Source organism: Uncinocarpus reesii, genomic scaffold (assembly GCF_000003515.1).
Source record: "Uncinocarpus reesii 1704 scaffold_5 genomic scaffold, whole genome shotgun sequence".
NCBI classification, from domain to species: domain Eukaryota; kingdom Fungi; phylum Ascomycota; class Eurotiomycetes; order Onygenales; family Onygenaceae; genus Uncinocarpus; species Uncinocarpus reesii.
In genome coordinates, this window is record NW_003052496.1 from 410,229 (window position 1) to 423,444 (window position 13,216).

Below are 13,216 nucleotides of genomic sequence, written 5' to 3' on the forward strand. Positions count from 1 at the left end.
AGCAATATATTTAGAAATGAGAAGGCAAGAACAACTAGGCTTCTTGGTCAAATACGAAGAAACTACGATGGGTATATAGGATAAAGGAAAGCATCAGAAAGCATCCAAAGTGGATACCAAAACAGCCTGCAGCCGTAGCTAAGGAGCTACTGTCGAAGAGTCATTCAGCTCGGCTCCCGAACTATGGGAAGCTGGCGCCAGGTCAATTACTCATTGGACCAACTATCTCCAATTTGATTTCCGTTAGCAAATCATGATCAAGTTTCTGAAATCGAACCTAACAACAAGTCAGTCAGCAACTCGTCTTGTATTAAAACGAACAAGAGAGGGAACGTGGAGGGATATAGATGGCGTACAAGATCATCCGACGCATTCCGTGGGGAGTTCCCAAACAGAACAGATTCTAGATAGCTGTTTTGAATTCCGTTCTGCACCCTCTTTTCCCAAACCCCTGCCCAATTCCATTCCCCCGGCGCACGAGCTTGCGTGTTTCCTTTCTTATATGTAGAATCCAGGCTCACTTCTCCCTGTCGACTTCCTTCTGCGTTTTGTGGTTCGTTGTTTGCACCCTTAACGGTGCGCCGATGTGTTCGCCATGCATGCCATGCACCAGGATTTCCCGCAGCTTCGACTGGAATAGAGTCCAATACCTCCTCGTTGTCAAAGGTCGAACAAATATAGTTCAACAGCTTTATAACGGGAACATCTGTGCCTCCATGTTGATATATATCTCCCGTTGGGATAGGACTCCTCCGGATGCTGGCAGCGTACGAATCCGCTGCCGTCCGCAGTGACTCCTTCGTTGCAGTCTCTAATTGCACATCGGCCGTTGAATCCAGCGACCCAGCGCCTTCCACCAAAGGTGTGTTCCCGCCTGAGTTCCGTCTAGTTGAAGTCGCATTACCACTTGCGTTCCTAGATGAAGTTGTTGAATTCACCGCATTCTTTCTTCCTCTTCCAAACCAATGTGGAAATCCATGCCGTAAACTAAAACCACCGGGCGGTAAACGTTCTTCGTCCGTGGCACTTACAGTACCCGTCCCCGAGGACCCGGTCGTGAAAGTGTAAGTCGTCAAGGGTACAAGCAGAGGATGGAATATATCTGTGCTGAAAGTTACGAGCGGTGGGAGGTCGGGGTAAGTCGGTGGGAATCGGATTTGAAAGCGCAGAATGGCGGATGCATATGGACCTGTGCAGGACGATTCTCAGACATGTAAAACCAATGCTTTGATAAAAGACGATTCAATACCGGTTTGAACAAACAGCACTCCCGACCATACAGTTGGGTCCGTAGGAGAGATTGAGACATATACACCTGGCGGGGGAGCGGCTTGGAGGCTCGCACTGGGATAGGGAACTCGAATAAGAAGCTGGAGATCGCATTATTATGGGCCCAATCGACTTACAATTCAAGATAAAGCTGTTGCGCACGGAGCGAAGGGACGTTGGGAAGCCTAAAGCTCGACATCGTCTTGTTGGTTGAGTTGTTCCCGCGAGCTTGTGAACTCGCTCTGGAGGCTGTCGTTAATGCTTTGGTCTCGAGGCAGAACACAGCGATTGATGCGAATCAACCAACTAGTTAGCTATGCTTCATGATGCTGATACAAAGCGATATAACTATCTAGCTCAGTATAAGTAGTTAGCTACCCATAAAGAGTAGATGACTCCAGAACTCAAGAGCTTGCTATTTAATTTTGCTTCTTTGACAACCTTGCTTAGCTACGTGCATTAACTACAACTTCATCTGTTTAAACCAATATAAAGCAATCAATCAACCAGAAGGGGGAAAAATGGAAAAGAAGAGACAGAAGAGGAAATGTTCTATTCCGCCTCTCATAGAAATGACCAAAATAAGAAGTTAAACTAGCATGCTGATATGGGATAAACTCGCCCAACAATGAATATATATCTTTTTTTGCTTGCAATAGGCGGCGGTTTTCGTTCCCCTCTTCAATATATTAACCGCCATATATTTGCTTGAAACTCACTCGATTTTGAAGGTATCACAAGCATCAAACAGTCGTAAAAAGCCCAAGTTACGCCCCTTTCCCGATACAGCCCCGTGAGTGGAAATTATGCCCGTCATACCATATCTATACTTCGCCTTCTTGATTATAAATGGAGTCATTGCATATAATTATCTCAATGCCCAGAACCCTCAATGTTGGAAAACAGCGAAGACGAATCGAACGTCTTCTGATATCCTGCCCCAAAAGGTGTAGTAACGGGAGGTCCCGATGTAGCGTGAAGTTGGGACGGCGCCGAGGTCGCAGTTACGTTAAAGGCCGTCTCACTGAAACCAAATCCCTGAAAACCAGAACCTCCCTGCCCGAACTTTTCAAGATGCAAATCGTCTAGCTCGTGACCAATATCTCCGTAGTCATCATCCAGATGTTGAACAAAATCAGCATCGAAGCCCATCTCGATGAGTGGGTCGTTCTCTAAAGTAACAGGCGCAGAGGAAGAGAGTGTACCAATCATAGTGGAAGTCGGCAAACCATCAAGGCTCCCGTGGCCGATGGCCCCAGCAGAGAAGTCGACGCTACCAGACAAGCTACCTGCGTGACTACCTCGATGGCTGGCAACAGCAGAATGGAATCCTGAACCAGGTATCGCTGGGCTTTGGAGACCTGAAGAATTGCTGGGAGGCGGAGCTGCTTTCAAACTGTGTGCGGGAGCTCGTCGAAGCCCGCCGTTTGCAGCGAATGGCGGTTGCATACCTAAATCACCCAGCTGAATGCTTTGCGATCCCGGAAGGTCGTATATTCCAGCATCGCGTTTCAAGATGGCTAACCAGGTCGGGTTATCAGCACATGTTTGATTCCATGGGTCATCAGTCCCATATATGATACGGCGCGCTTCTGCTTGTATCATTCCGTCAGTTGGAACGATACCTTGGGCAGCCATGCGACCAATAAATGCTGATACCTCAATTTCCAACCGGCGGAAACAACTAGCATCATTCGGTACTGGAATGTTTGCGGAAGAGCGGCCTGCATTATGATCACCCGCTTCTTTCGCCGCAGGACTTGGTCGCTGGGCGATCCAGGGATTCATGGAATTTCGTTCTTCAGCAATCAGGTAAGGTGGCATGGCGCCTTCGACGCAGCGCTGGATGCAAGGGTCAAACCCCCAGTCCCCTTTCCATTGCGACATCTCTGTTCCGGCCTTGAAATGAGCCGCGAGGTGGTCAACACGATCTTTCCATGTTGTGAAGGTCGCCGAGCAGAAGCCACAACGAGATTTGAGTTCAGTTGTAGCACTCTTCCACTGGTCCATCCATGGACCTAGTTTTACATTGTGCATAAGCCGTAGGTGCTGGTTAAGATGATCCTTCCTGTAAAATGTCCGTTCTTGCGTCGATTTCTCTTGGCATGCCGTATAGTTGTGGGATTCTAGATGGCCTTCGTCCGGATTCGGCTGTCGGCAAAAAGCACATAGAGCTTCACCATTCTCTAGAATGATTCCACCTTGAGGGGCACAGGTCCATTTGTCTAAAGCAAGGTGCAGGGACTTCTCATGACGCTGCCAATCATACTTGGTTGGAAAAGAATCAGTGCAAAAAGTGCACTGATATATGCGGGCGGCGCGAGATTTTTGGAACACATTTTGGCCAACTGCAGACTTGTGACGCCGTCGTCGACGGTCCCTCGTGTCTGCGGACCCAAAAGACGAACGTGACGACCGATGGGAAAAAACAGAGGCAAAAGACATATCGGAAATGCTAGACTGTGCTGTGTCCATACTGTAGCCGCTTGAAGATTTTGCTGGCCGCACGTTTGAAAGGCTGGAATCATCATTACTGGAACCTGTTCGTCTCGAATTTGATCGTCTGGGCCCAGAGGATGCGTCATTCGGATTACGGGAATGGAAGGGGGTGGTAGCCATGGCTTGGATAATGTCACGGACTGAAGCAGGTTCGTTCTCAGGTGGAGAGTGTTTCCATCGTTCCAAGGGGTTCAAGTCTGACAAATGGACTCCGGGAGAAAGCTTTCTAGCCGGAATCGGTACACCAATGGAAGGTGAAGCAGAGCGTGGTGGCTGGCGGACCTTTCCCCGGCGACGAGCATTCGCTAGCCAATTGCAGATTTGGCTCCGTTTCAAGCCAGTTTTCGCTTTCAATTGATCTTTTTCTTCGTCTGTTGGGTACGGGTGGGCTGTGTGGTCCGATAGCCACGATCTCAGGACCCTAACAGCTTCCCTGGGGAATCTAGAGCCGTTTTTCCTCCCTCTTTGTTCAGATTCTTCGAGCAGGGTGCTGGTGGATGGCCCGCGGTATGATTTCAAAGCTCTCTTTCCCGTCAGACTTCCCGTGGGGACATAAGAATCTTCCCCAACCACGTGTAAGGTTTCCAGATATTCCTCTCGCGGCCTCGCGTTGGTGAAGCTGCACTCTCGATACAAAGCTATGCAACAAGTGCACCCGTTTTGTAATGCACCTCTTTGAGCCACAAAGCAATCCAAGCCCATAGAACGACAGAAGAAGCACTTCTCTGAAGCTCGATACATGGGCCAAGGTCCGTCCAAAGCCGGGCAAGACTGTGAGGCTGTTTCGTCGGCGGCCGCGGCGGTGTTTACGGCATCATCGGTAGACGTGGGAATGTTTTCACCGTTGACAAGTGAAGCGAGATCCGAATCAATGGTCTCTGAGCAATCGAAAGCTACATCATTTTCCCGAGCAGCTTGGTCAAAATCAAAGTACTCCATTGCGCCGAGGTGGAAGTTTTATATACTTTCTTTGATGTGCAAGGGCCCCCGACAGGAAAAGCTAGGCCGAGATGACTCTTCCTTGCAGCGCCAAACCGATAGGTAAGCCAAAGCAGCCAATGGACGGTGAATACTTTGAGCCACACGTCACTTCGAGGTTTGAAGTGCTGGTTGAAACAGTCACGAAAGTGAGAAAGAGAGGATGACAAAATGTGAAGAAGAGGTAGAAGCAAAAAGAGGGCAGACCCGGGCGCCTTTGAGTCACCCAGCTAGTTAGCTCTCATTAGTTACTTTTGTTAACTAGTTACCGACATGGCTGTTCTCATCGGTCTCCGCTTTCCCCATAATCTAAAGTAATGGGGAATTGGGGGTTTGTTCCAACCACAAGGCGACGGATGCGATAGTCTCTGGCTCCAAGAGCGGTGACCATCGGAGCGATTTCCCCAAGGAGCATCGACAAGGACCGAGAAACGGGAGACTGGTCAGTGGTCACTCTTGTCATGTGGCCGAACAACTCTGTCTCAGCCAGCAAACCTTGTCGATTGCGGAAATTGCTTGACTTTCTAGAGTCCACGGAACCATCCGCGAGCAACCCCGGCACTGACTAATCCAGAATGCAGGCAGAAATCAGGCAGAGAGATTCAAGGCCCCCTATCAGAACGGCGCGACCCCGACGAACAGATCCCCAAGCTCATGCAGCTGACCAAGGGTGCGGCCATTTGGTACCGCCGTGGCGTCGTGCGCTCAGCGGGAAGCTGACTGGCATCCGGCGTGAATCTCTGGGACCCTGCTCGTGTTTCTGGCCCGAAGAAGGGTGATAGCCGCATCACAACGGGCGATGTCGACGTGGGGTGTTGGGAGCTGCGAGAAGGGACGACGTGAGATTGGCGGGGAATGGCGATGAGGTAATCACCGGCTGAATTGAGTTTCGCAGCCTGCTTACGTGCTCGGGCTCTGATTGGCCATATTGGGAATAAACTCTAAACCACGCCCTTTCTTTGACAAGTCGCGCTAAAGGCTTCGATGCTAGCCCGATTGGGCGATTTCTAGAACGAATTTCAAATGCCCCTTCCCCACAGCAGCCTTTCGTCCCATCTTTCCAGACGAGAATCCTGTGGAGATGTCCGTTCTCTATCTTGGTTCTTGAGGGATCATCGGAATTAGTCAACTGCGGCCCTGTGCGATTCAGGTGGGCCGATCTCGGAGCTTCGACTGGTCACCATCGATCCTCTTTTCCACCCTCGGTTCGACCAACGCTGGACGCAGGTCATTCCTTGGATGATGGTGTGAAACGGCCCTTGCCAGATGCATGCTGACCGCAGCAGTGCAGCTACCCTTGTAGCGCGGCAGCAAACGTGTTCCGTCTCCTTAAATCGTATCCTGACGCGTGTTTGTTGATGGCTGATGGTTCCTCCTCAAATGCGCTCACCAAGGATCACGCTCAACGTCATATGCTAAATTTATGCTCCCACCAGAACTTCTCCAGGACTGAAACGCTAGGAAAACAGATATCTCGATACCCTGGAGGCAAAGTGGTCTATTAATAACCTGGAAGGAGCCACCTCTCATCAAATTGTTGTTGGAAACATATGGACCTGCAATCCTTCCATGATCCCAGTCTCATTTTAATCGAGACTTGAAAGGAAACGGCTGGACCTTCATTCGCAGCCATTGTGAGATCCAGAGTAAGGTTTCTCCAAGGATTGCTTGTTTTGTTTGGGATCGAACAAGAAGGGGCGGCGCCGTGATCACACCGCGTTTCCTGCAATGCTTGCACGAATGTGATTGCACTTCCAGTCATTTTTGGTCAACGTTGGTGTCTGGCTAGCCCATGGTTGTTCTTCCTGGTTGTCCGGTCGCATATCCATGCCCTACAGAGCAAAGCCATCTGCCTTGGCTCGTATCTGATTCGCTCCACTGACCTGCAGGCTGGTTTCTGAGAAAGTTAATTCGGATCGATTCTGCCGAAGGGCACATGCGCCGAGCATGAAGATGATTTGAACTCCGATCACGACTCTCAAGTCCTGGCCGGAATACGGACTGAATGGAGTTCAAAGATCTTTTTGTCCCACATGCCAGGAACCCTCTGGCTTGGTCCTTCGTCCCTCCATCCCTGCTTCTCATGGCTCTTTGCCAAATGCGTGACGTATGGGCTGAGAAGCAACGTCGAAGCCCATTCATTAAAACTTGACCCATCAGTTTTATGATAGGTTGGAGAGCGGAGTCCAAAAGTAGTAATCCCAACAACCTTCCTGTTCCCCGGGCTGATGCTTTGCAGGGGAAGTGGTCGTGGGCCTGTTGATGCAGTTATCTGGGATACTCCAACCATGGTCGATATATGTAGATTGATTGGGAACAATCTTTAACGATCGTCAAAGATGAAAGTGGAATGCCTGGGAAGAACAAGCCGAGTACTATATATAGGTATTCAGACAGGTAAAATATACACCAACGGGTTTCACTTTCAAAAAGGGATCTATACAAAAAGCATCATTCATTGTCGTCCAATTTACTCTTAAGGCTGAGGTAAAAGCCCTGACACTTCAAGGTTGTTGAAACTACCTTGTGGAAATCGAAGAATTCTTCTTCAACCCTTGGTCTATTTGCTTCTCACTTCTCTCTTTACCTCGTTGTTTCCCGGGCTTAATCCGAACCAAGGTGAAGCGAACAAAAGATCATGGTTGACACAACTGCGTACACATCACTCCAGCTCCATCTTACAAACAACCATATGGAGTTTGTTCGCACATGACCTACATGTTTCCCATATGTCCAGCTCATCAATGACATGATGCTAGTGGGCGCAAAACAGCGCGCATATACGACGAAAACTCCCTCCAAGAAGGCTTGGATCTCAAGCCATTTTCGATCCACTTGAAGTTTTGCAAGAGAAAGAAAAGTATCACAGATCAATGGGGGAAGTTCTGAGCTGGCCGGTAAACCAGCTGATCGATTTCAAAGATTTCGGCAAGCAGCGGACAAATGTGAACGTATGGGATGAGGAGAATGTCTTTTGATCAATGTGGACGGTTGGGAGGATCGCTCGGCGGCATCGTTATCTTTACGTTTTGTTTATACGCAACGAGACTGATAATCTGATCAGCAGTGCCTACTAATCCTACCGGGATCATAGTAGACGAAATGCTTTCTCTGTAGTTGCTCTGGAGTAGTAAGGCCGCTAAATCCGGCGTTAAATAACGCCTGCCGACGACATATTCACCGGTTAGCCAGCTGACCCGGCGAGAAGAATTGGCGTCATCATTAAGTATTGGACGCAAGACCGCAATGAGCAAGGTGTTTGGCTCAACTTAGATATCAGCACATGTTCTCCCTGCGCTAACTCGCCGTCGGCAATATAGTAGCCAGGTCCGATGGTAACCGAAGGGGCAAGATGTAGCACAGCACGAACGCATCGTGAGAGTGTCAGATATGATTCGCTGGGGAAAGGTTCTTCAAACTGTAGTTGATCCTCTATCTGCGCCGGATAACTAGTTCTTGGGAGCTGTCCCGGCGCCGGCCAGCCGCAGAACGCTTATCTGGCGCGAGGCTAGAATCGGCTGTCAATCGGTTCGGCAAATAATTACGGCCTTTCGAAAGTCGGCGAGATAACGACAAGAAGGCGTCTTGATTAATTCCTTTTTGCGAAGGCAAATATGCCACACAAATGCATCAATCCCACCAGAAACTAACACTGATTCCAGCCTGCAGGCCGCGCACATAATGCCACCAGCCAACCGGTATGTAAAGACATTCTCCTTCCCTCAACACCGTCTCAACATAGTTTGCTTCCGCGAATCCGGGCCAGAGAGAATCCCAGGTCTCAGCCTCAGCGGGGGAGAGCTCAATGGCCGCGATATCTACCTTCGAAGTGTTGGACATGTCAATTGATTGCTCCCCGGAACACGAAACAGAATGACCACTCTTGGATTCTTTCTGCTGAGCCTGACTTTCTTCGTTTGAGTCCCACGATGACGAATTCACAACTTCCATACCGCGAGGATGTATAAGAGACGCAGGAGTGCAGGGGGAGTATAGCCGTATATATTTCGCGCCGACGACCTGCACCAGGATATTGTGATATGGGTCGTGGTGGAGCGGAGATATTGTCCACGCTGGCCCAACCCATATATTAGTTATCGGATCACATAGTCCACCATGTTCCTCCATATTGTGCTCTGGCTGAACGGCGGATTCATGATTGAGCCTGGTTGCTTTCTTATCAATGGACCCTTTCTTTCGCATTTTCTTCTCATATACGGGAGTACCCGGTTCGGGGCCTGGAGGTTCAGCAAAGCAATAGTCTGGGATGGAAATGTCGTTCCTCAACGCGGGTATTTGGGCCAGCAGATCATGCTGCGCGAGATACCCCGTCTGACGTTCCGCGGCTTCGTCTAATTGTTTCTCATTTCCCCGACAACTGACTTCATCGTTTTCACCTTCTCTCCAGATATAATTTTTTACAAACTCTCCAAAGGGAATGATGCGCTGTCCCCAACCCTCATCCGTGTATGAGCGACCAACCTCAACGGGGACTAGCCTCCGTCCCCCAAAAGTTCTCCGAGACCAGTAATCTCTCGACGACCAAGGCCTGCTTGATAATGCTGGCCAATGGCTCACTGCATCAGTAATGACAAGCGGTGTACGTTGATCCCACATGTGTTCTGTAAACTCCTCAAACGACAGAGCGGAAACACGTGGAACAGGGTAGCCCAAGCGCGGCGCGGGAACGACATCAGGTGGAAACATTGGCAACTGCGCCAACTTTCTGCGTTTTGATTGTGATGTTTCACGTACGCCAAAATTAGGCAACGGATAGGGCTCAAACGCCATTTTTTCAGGACCACTAGCATCTTGCAGCGCCGATATTAAAGACTCAATCAGCTGTCCACGTCGTGGAGCGCCAGTCATTATCACCGCTTTGTCAAGAATATGAATAACGGGACACAACCAAGGAGTGTTCAGGCTTGGCTTTTCACCAGCCTCCGTCTTTTGAGTCTCATTTTCAATATTTCTCTCATCGTTTTGTTTTTTTGGATCCGAATCAGCGTCATTGTTGCGCTGACTATATTGACCCCGTATCATAAGGCAAGCCTTTGCAAGACTCGCATCACAAAACAACCTTCTCCAGCAGTCCTTCACATCTTTGAAAGGGAAGACACGGAGATTTTTATCAGCAAATGAGAGAGCACCGTCCGGATCCTCCTTCAGACAGATGCCGAGTTTGTAGTTGTCATTGTAGCATTCTATGATAGGGTCGTCCTCGGGGTTAGATTGGATCGCGGAGAGGATCTCGTCAACAAGGCCCATCACTGCCTGCATTATTGAGAACTGGGATTGAGTGACTGTCACTTAAGACTTTGATACACTTATTCTGCACTAACTGCTGCAGAATCACAATTCATTGCTTTCCATATTGATCAGGCACAAGGAGCCTGAATATCGTTGAGCACCAGATCTTGACGTTGGGATGTTGCAGACTGCCAAGAAAAGACGACATCCCGTGACCGCCTCTTGGAACTCGCGCTAGGAAAATAATGCCCAATCAACTTGATCCCATGAGCAGTGACTAAGCCTCACTAGTTATTAGTGCACAAGTGACTCCGCTACGGAAGGAAATCAAATAATATTTATGAACCGCCTCGAAGAACGGCTCTACAGAGTTATAGACATTCGGTTCTTTGCTCCTAAAAGCACGAGAGCACGGTAAAAATTCTCATTCATGAACTACTAGTGAACCAGTGAATTACTTCCAAGCAATTTCCCAATGGCTACTCTACCCCTTCTATTGGGCACGTAGAAGACATCCTGAACCCAGGAGTCTGAGTTGCCCTGATCATCTCGACTTGATAGACCTAATACAACTAAATTTGTTGATGTTATTCAGCTAGTTAATGATGGCCAAAGGAGCCACTGCCAGAAAAGTAATAACGCAAATGCACGAGGCCACCCAACCTTTCCCCAAATCCCAACTTGACATAAAAGGAAAAATGAAAGGCCGACACCCAATGCATAGTTGAACCCGCAAAACCCACATAACAGCATATAGGAAAGCAAAGAGAAAGCCCTGTTGGTTGATTCGCACAGTCTATTCCGTTCTCCAACCTGATTTCGAGATTAGAAATGCTGTAGCAACTGAAGGAAAAAAAAGAAACAAAAGAAAAAGGGAAAGCTCTTGGGACAACATAAAGGGGTATCAAGGTAAGCAATGGACATGTGATGGTAAAGTTTTGGCCGGTGAGGTTATTACAAGCACGATATGAATGGTTCGTGAAGTGACGAAAGAGGAGGGCAGAATGTAAGTAGAAAGGTAAGCGGGAAGTGAAATTTGAAAGAATGAAAGGGATCACTCGGAGTCATTAAGGTCAAATTCGAGAATATCGTCCGTGTCGGCCTGTAAGATGGCTAAATCGTATTGCCCTCGAGGAGATGGCGCGAGAAAAAGCAGCTCTTCTACATGTGGGCCCGATAGCTCATGTGGCTCGACGGGGTTTATGATCTGTATCCCGGTCTCGCAATCGTCTATGGGTACTTTCTCTGATAATTCAGGCACGTCTTGCTCTCCGGCATCTTCGTCGATCCAGAAGCTCTCGATCGCACCAGCCAAACAGATAGCGCCACATACCCACCATGAGAGTATTGAATAACCAGATTCAAGCCCACGGGAATGCAAGAACCCAGTAAATGTTGGCCCGAGGGATCGACTTAAGCTTGCAACGGACGCTCCGACCCCATTGATTGAGCCTAGGACAGTTTTTGAGGGCGCGGCGTTTGCAAGAAGCATCGAACTTGACGGGAACGCGATGACGTGTAGAGTAATCTTCCCTATCAACGCCATGTAGGCAGCAGGAGTTTGCAGAGTCGGAGGCAAAAGTACCAAGTATGGTACAGCGAGGTAAAGCGGCGGCCATATGCACATGACAAGCCGATATGTCTTGAGGGTTCCGAATATTTCAACCACAAAGGGAAATAACCACAACTGAGCAATCATTGCATAAACTCCTTGGACAGCCATCATGAACCCAATCGCTTTGGTCGAGAGGCCCAATCCCCCTTGAAATTTGAAAGGAAGCTCAAACGTCGTATTCGAAGTTGGCGAACTGAGAAATATTGGCATCAGCTGGTCGAAGGAAACGCTATGGCTATCAACAAGTAAGTATCCCACAGTTTAAATAGCATCATAGTCGATACATACTAGGCAAGAATTCCATATCCCAAGATAATATAAATGATCCGTGGAGTAAATATTTTGAGAACCGATTTCTTTGGCTTTGGACAATAGTCCCTCAGTGACATCGCTGGAGTTTTAACGGAGCTGAGGCGAGGTGAATTCTCTGTACTTTCGTACCCTAGCGGCGGTTCTTCGAACAAAAACGGTGCGCGGTCATCGGACAGTTCGTCTTTGGCACTCCGCGCTCTGAGTTTCGTCATCAGCCAGTTCCCAACCTCACGACCCCTATCGCGTTTAAGTCTCTTTTCCGCGTGGGTTTCTTCCAGGAATAGAAGACCAATGGTGATGCCAACCGCCAATATCACCACGCATACCAAGTTCGGCAGCAGGAAAGGGTATTTAGCGAAGATTGAATCTTGTGAAAAGAGAGACGGATAGTTATCACATGGCTGTGCCAACGCTCCTCCCAACGCAGGTCCAATGATCGAGCCAAGGCACCATACAAACGGCATAATGGAGTAAGCTCGAGGCTGGTGCTCTTTCTCCTTCACTAATTCCGCCACAGTGGTCTGCAGGACGCCAATGTTGCCGTTCAAGAGCCCTCCCAGAGCTCGAGCAAGAAGAGCAATCGGCAGAGAGGGTGCAAGCCCGAATAAGAGCATGCTGACCGCAGTGCCAAAAAGGCCCATAAGCAATACTGGTTTCCTTCCAAACGCGTCACTCATGCGGCCCCAGAACACGCCGGCGCAGAATTCTGCAAACGTGAAGGCCGATGTTACTGCACCAGCGTATAGAGCAATCTTACGGTTGTCGTCGGTTACATGGAAGGAGGAAACCATGTGATAAACGTATGGGAAAATTGACATGAAAGCAATTGGCTCGCAAATGCGACATAGTCCTGCAATATGTCAGTCCGTCCCCCAGTTGAAAGGAGCCTACATTATTTCGGCCCGCAGTCATACCAGCTGCAGCAAATCAAGCTGTTCGGCCTGGGAGGGGTTGCCACTTACCCAAAATGAAGAGTTGCCAGGAAGGAAAAGGTGACTTCCCATAGTGTTTGCCATCCTGCCGCTGAAAAAGAGGTGGTCGACGAATGGTTTTTGGGAACATGTTTTCCGATGCCAGCTTCGGTGTAAGTTCGTAGACCAATGACTTTTGAGGCTGAAAACCTGTGATCACTGAATATTTATGGAGTAGTTGTCAAGAGGACCGTTCATGGGAAGCATCCAGTAGCGCTAGAATATATCCCAAGCTGACCACGAACACTAGTCTCTAACGCCGAGAGAAGAGAAAGGAGAATATGCGTGTTTCGGAAGCTTGCGAGAGAAGAGTAGGGCGAAT

At 48.9% G+C, this 13,216-nt stretch overlaps 3 protein-coding genes across 3 annotated transcripts; all 3 read right to left on the bottom strand.

Annotated features, from left to right (window-relative positions):
* Positions 1-2,142: 2,142 nt before the first annotated feature.
* Positions 2,143-4,707, bottom strand: UREG_07158 (uncharacterized protein; the record flags this gene model as incomplete). The annotated part of the gene is made up of 1 exon (XM_002582339.1): positions 2,143-4,707. One exon carries the CDS (start codon positions 4,705-4,707, stop codon positions 2,143-2,145), a length of 2,565 nt encoding a protein of 854 aa, XP_002582385.1.
* Positions 4,708-8,376: 3,669 nt separating this feature from the next.
* UREG_07159 (uncharacterized protein) lies at positions 8,377-10,026 on the bottom strand (the record flags this gene model as incomplete). The annotated part of the gene is made up of 1 exon (XM_002582340.1): positions 8,377-10,026. The coding sequence occupies one exon, from the start codon at positions 10,024-10,026 to the stop codon at positions 8,377-8,379; it is 1,650 nt and encodes a 549-aa protein (XP_002582386.1).
* Positions 10,027-11,050: 1,024 nt separating this feature from the next.
* On the bottom strand, positions 11,051-12,985 carry UREG_07160 (uncharacterized protein; the record flags this gene model as incomplete). The annotated part of the gene is made up of 3 exons (XM_002582341.1): positions 11,051-11,804; positions 11,900-12,773; positions 12,886-12,985. The coding sequence occupies 3 exons, from the start codon at positions 12,983-12,985 to the stop codon at positions 11,051-11,053; spliced, it is 1,728 nt and encodes a 575-aa protein (XP_002582387.1).
* Between the last annotated feature and the right edge of the window lie 231 nt (positions 12,986-13,216).